We start from the raw sequence: 4,458 nt of genomic DNA on the forward strand, positions 1-4,458 counted from the left end.
CTTCTGAACTGAGCGCTGATAACAACTTGGGCTGTCCTTGTCCTCTTTAGTCCGGATGACATGACGTCCCAGTTTTCCAAAAAGAACTTCAAATTTTGATTCGTCTGACCACAGAACAGTTTTCCACTTTGCCACAGTCCATTTTAAATGAGCCTTGGCCCAGAGAAAACGCCTGTGCTTCTGGATCATGTTTAGATATGGCTTCTTTTTTGACCTATAGAGTTTTAGCCAGCAGCGGCGAATGGAACGGTGGATTGTGTTCACGGACAATGTTTTCTGGAAGTATTCCTGAGCCCATGTTGTGATTTCCATTACAGTAGCATTCCTGTATGTGATGCAGTGCCGTCTAAGGGCTCGAAGATCACGGGCATCCAGTATGGTTTTCCGGCCTTGACCCTTGCGCACAGAGATTGTTCCAGATTCTCTGAATCTTTGGATGATATTATGCTCTGTAGATGATGATAACTTCAAACTCTTTGCAATTTTTCTCTGAGAAACTCCTTTCTGATATTGCTCCACTATTTTTGGCCGCAGCATTGGGGGAATTGGTGATCCTCTGCCCATCTTGTCTTCTGAGAGACACTGCCACTCTGAGAGGCTCTTTTTATACCCAATCATGTTGCCAATTGACCTAATAAGTTGCAAATTGGTCCTCCAGCTGTTCCTTATATGTACATTTAACGTTTCCGGCCTCTTATTGCTACCTGTCCCAACTTTTTTGGAATGTGTAGCTCTCATGAAATCCAAAATGAGCCAATATTTGGCATGACATTTCAAAATGTCTCACTTTCAACATTTGATATGTTATCTATATTCTATTGTGAATAAAATATAAATTTATGAGATTTGTAAATTATTACATTCCTTTTTTATTCACAATTTGTACAGTGTCCCAGCTTTTTTGGAATCGGGTTTGTAACCCTAAAGCCCTTTTGTAATTTTCACACAATAGTGCAAGGATGCAAGAAAAGCATTTTTTTTTTTTTTTCTCTGGAACAGTAGTTCTGAAAGTGATTCCAATGATGTTGTTTATCTATCATACATATGTATTAAACCACCATCATGTTAAGATGTTAATTTGTTTCTGTGTCGAACTGTGGTTTATGTGGAGAAAAAGGTTTAGAGAGATACAGATGAAGCTATTTTAAAGGGACAGTTCACCCAAAAATGAAAAATCTGTCAACACATATACACACCCTCAAGTTGTTCCAAACCTGTATGAATTTCTTTCTGATGAACACAAAGGAAGATAATTTGAAGAATGAAGAACACTTGTGGGGCACCACTGACTTCCATAGTATTTTTTTCCATATGGAAGTCATGTGCCACAAAACTATTTCTGACTATTTTTTTCTGCCTGATAAAACCCTTATTTATTAATATGACAACAGATTGATAAGTGTGCTGATGGAGACCTCGTGTGGTGAACTCAAGTAATGAGTGTCATTTCAGCAGTACAAACTGAGCTTCTTTATCAGGGAAAATATTTTAATACACACATGCAACAATAAAAAGAAGGCTTTAAAACTGATATTATAAATATCCTTTATAGGCTTATTTTATTTAGCTGTTTGTTTTAATATTTGACTTGCAGCACTGGTTATTGTGTCATTTGTCCCTCATATTTCAGTTTCAGTTGTTTAATGTGAGGAATATTCCTCATTTGTGTCTGTAGAAAAACATCTTAGATAAACTTCTGATGGTAAATTTTCCATTGTCAGTGAAGGTAACAGGATCATCATTATGATTGTTTTTATACTTAGCACAACCAAACCACGGTCGATGCTTGTCAAGTGTTAATTTTGGATCCTGTGGTTATAAAAAAAATAACCAATGGGTGACAAAAACTGCTTGTTAACATGATAATGTCTTCATTAAAATGAAAAACTCCAGAAGCAATAGTCGATGGAAAACCCACAGCAGGACAGAAAATATACGATTGTGTTAGTTATGTTGTGTCCTTGTGCTTGAACTTCTCCAGTAAATGATGTGAACTTCCTCTTCTCTCACAAGTGTGCAGTAGTCTGAATATATCGTGAGCACAGATGAGTGTCAGCAGATCTTGATTGTGTGACTGAAGCAGCATCTTCTCTCTTCTGCTGGATTATTGGGCTCTTCTGGACTCTAGAGAAATGAAGCTCATCTTTGGACTGATGCTGCTGAAAACTGCTGCATGTGAGTCGACTTTCAGATCAAACTCATCTAATGATGAAGCTCTGACAATAAAAACACTGTAATATTTCATTAAGAGTTTCCAAAAAACATCTGCAGGATCTAGACATGGTGTTTTCTGGTCTTAACAGTGTGTATTAGTGAAGTTTTATGATACGTCAGATGTCAGTGTTTAAGTCTCATTAACAGTCACAGTCTGTGTTAAAGACCCATGAAATCAAAATTATAGTTTTTATAATTATATTCTGCATATGGTCTTCATGGACAAAGTATAACAGGTGTTTTTGTACCTCCATACCAGAAAATTCAAATATCATTCTCTGATTGATTAAAACTTGTTACTTTACCTTTTAATGAGTCTGAAAACTAAGCTAACATTTTATTTTAAGAAATTTACCCGCAATTCTATTTATGTTTTCACACCTCATCACATGGTTCGGCTGCTTTTCCTGTCTTATAGCTCTCTTTCTCTCTCTCTGTCTCTGTGTGTGTGTGTGTGTGTGTGTGTGTGTTTTGTTCTTCAGGTCTGGAGTTTAACTGCAGTTTTAATCATTCAGATCCCTGTTACGCAGCTCTGGGACACAAACTCAATCTGCTGATGGTGGACACTAGTAGATATGACCTGAAGATACTAAAGATAATAAACTTCAACTCAGATGATCCAGTTTGTAGAGTAAAGAATGATATGATGAAGGACTGTGATCTTTTTAATAACAGACCTGAAGTGACAATCATTAATGGGATTCTGATAATAAACGGTGTGATCAGAGCAGATTCAGGGACTTACAGATTATATCTCGAAGACTCATACGGCACAGAAACATCTAGAGATCTTCAAGTGATTGCTGAAGGTACAGTAACTCTCTCATCAGACTCATTACAATCTCATGTTCTCCAAAGATCTCACTCTCATGCAAATCAATCAGATGAATCTCTGTGAAGGTTTTTATTCATGTAACACACAGTAAACACACTACATACTCCAGGAATATATGAGTAGTGTGGAAGGATGGAATTCTGCTGTGTTTGTCATGTGACTTTCATGTGTCCCTCCCTCCAGCTCCTATTGGCTCAGTGGAAGTGTCAATCATCTGCTCCTCCAGTGGGGTGATGAGGGCGTCCTGCTCCTCTGATGGAGATCTGTTCCTCTTCAGCTGGACTCTGAATGGAGATCCACTGATGGATGGAAACATCATTGAACTGGATGAGGGAACTGATGGAAACATCAGCTGCAGCGTGAAGAACCACGTCAGTCACCGACAGAAGACTGTTAGTGTAAAACACTGTCCTGGTGAGATGATTACTGTTCATCTATTGATATAATCAACTCATATAGATTAACTGATTGATTGATTGATTGATTGGTGTGTCTGTGGTGTTTTCAGTGTCTGTGGTGTTTGTTCTGGTCTGGTGTTTTCAGATGATGTTTCTGTTGGGTCTGTTAGGAGGTTTTCACATCTACATGAGACACACGTCAGGTCAGAGACATTTATCATCATCATTATGGATTTGACATGCAAATATTAAGAGTGTGAAGATGATGATAAGAATCTGATGCTTTTAGGAAAGAAGCAGGAAGATCAACAAGTGAGAATGAGCAGATTTAGAGAAGGACATGAACACACAGCAGAAGATTGATGAGAGCAGCAGTAGATCTCATCACATCTATGAGAAATCACTTCAGAACGGCCAAGACTTTCACATCCATCCAACATTTATTTTACACATCTGGAGTCATTCGGTCTTTTACTTTAGTCTGTTGGCTTTGGTTGATTTCATTTACAGTGTCTGTTTAGATGTTTAACTGTTCAAAACTGTTCCCAAAGATTGGTTTTGAGTAATTTGCCACATTCATGCATTTTTCTTCACAAGATCTTTGTCATTATAACAGAACCACCCTGAGCGAGTTCACAGCAAGTTTACAGTCCGCCATTCACTGATGAGAACGTCTCCCAAGCGTTTTAGGTGTTCTGTAGCTGGATGGATTAATCCACAAAACTCTCTCCATTTACTCCCTAAATCTGAGCCTCTGAAGATGTGGTGAATTAATTTTTGTTTTCGAAGAAAATGCTCCCTCAAGTCTACTGAAATTCGTTTATGTCTGCGCGAATCATTTCACACCAGACTTTGTGAACGAATGTCAATACAAAGGGACAATATAAAACTGTGCTAAAAATGTGTTACTGTAATGATGGGTCAACAGCGTGAGGATCCATGTGCAGCTTGTTTATTAACAGAAGACAATACAGTACAAACAGGGATAGAGCAGAATCGTAAACGGGGACA

The 4,458-nt window shown here is 38.0% G+C and overlaps 1 protein-coding gene across 1 annotated transcript; it reads left to right on the top strand.

Annotated features, from left to right (window-relative positions):
* Nucleotides 1-2,022: 2,022 nt before the first annotated feature.
* On the top strand, nucleotides 2,023-4,236 carry LOC125249723. The gene is made up of 5 exons (XM_048162065.1): nucleotides 2,023-2,175; nucleotides 2,697-3,023; nucleotides 3,233-3,463; nucleotides 3,558-3,650; nucleotides 3,737-4,236. The coding sequence occupies exons 1-5, from the start codon at nucleotides 2,133-2,135 to the stop codon at nucleotides 3,808-3,810; spliced, it is 768 nt and encodes a 255-aa protein (XP_048018022.1). The 5' UTR covers nucleotides 2,023-2,132; the 3' UTR covers nucleotides 3,811-4,236.
* Nucleotides 4,237-4,458: the final 222 nt, after the last annotated feature.

Source organism: Megalobrama amblycephala, linkage group LG1, assembly GCF_018812025.1.
Source record: "Megalobrama amblycephala isolate DHTTF-2021 linkage group LG1, ASM1881202v1, whole genome shotgun sequence".
Taxonomy (NCBI): Eukaryota; Metazoa; Chordata; class Actinopteri; order Cypriniformes; family Xenocyprididae; genus Megalobrama; species Megalobrama amblycephala.

Bases quoted from the DNA above. Each gene is read 5' to 3' on its own strand.
- LOC125249723 (XM_048162065.1), top strand. From the start codon at position 2,133: ATGAAGCTCATCTTTGGACTGATGCTGCTGAAAACTGCTGCAT. The intron at 3,024-3,232 runs GTACAGTAACTC...CCCTCCCTCCAG, and splicing joins TCTTCAAGTGATTGCTGAAG to CTCCTATTGGCTCAGTGGAA. The intron at 3,464-3,557 runs GTGAGATGATTA...TGGTGTTTTCAG, and splicing joins TAGTGTAAAACACTGTCCTG to TGTCTGTGGTGTTTGTTCTG.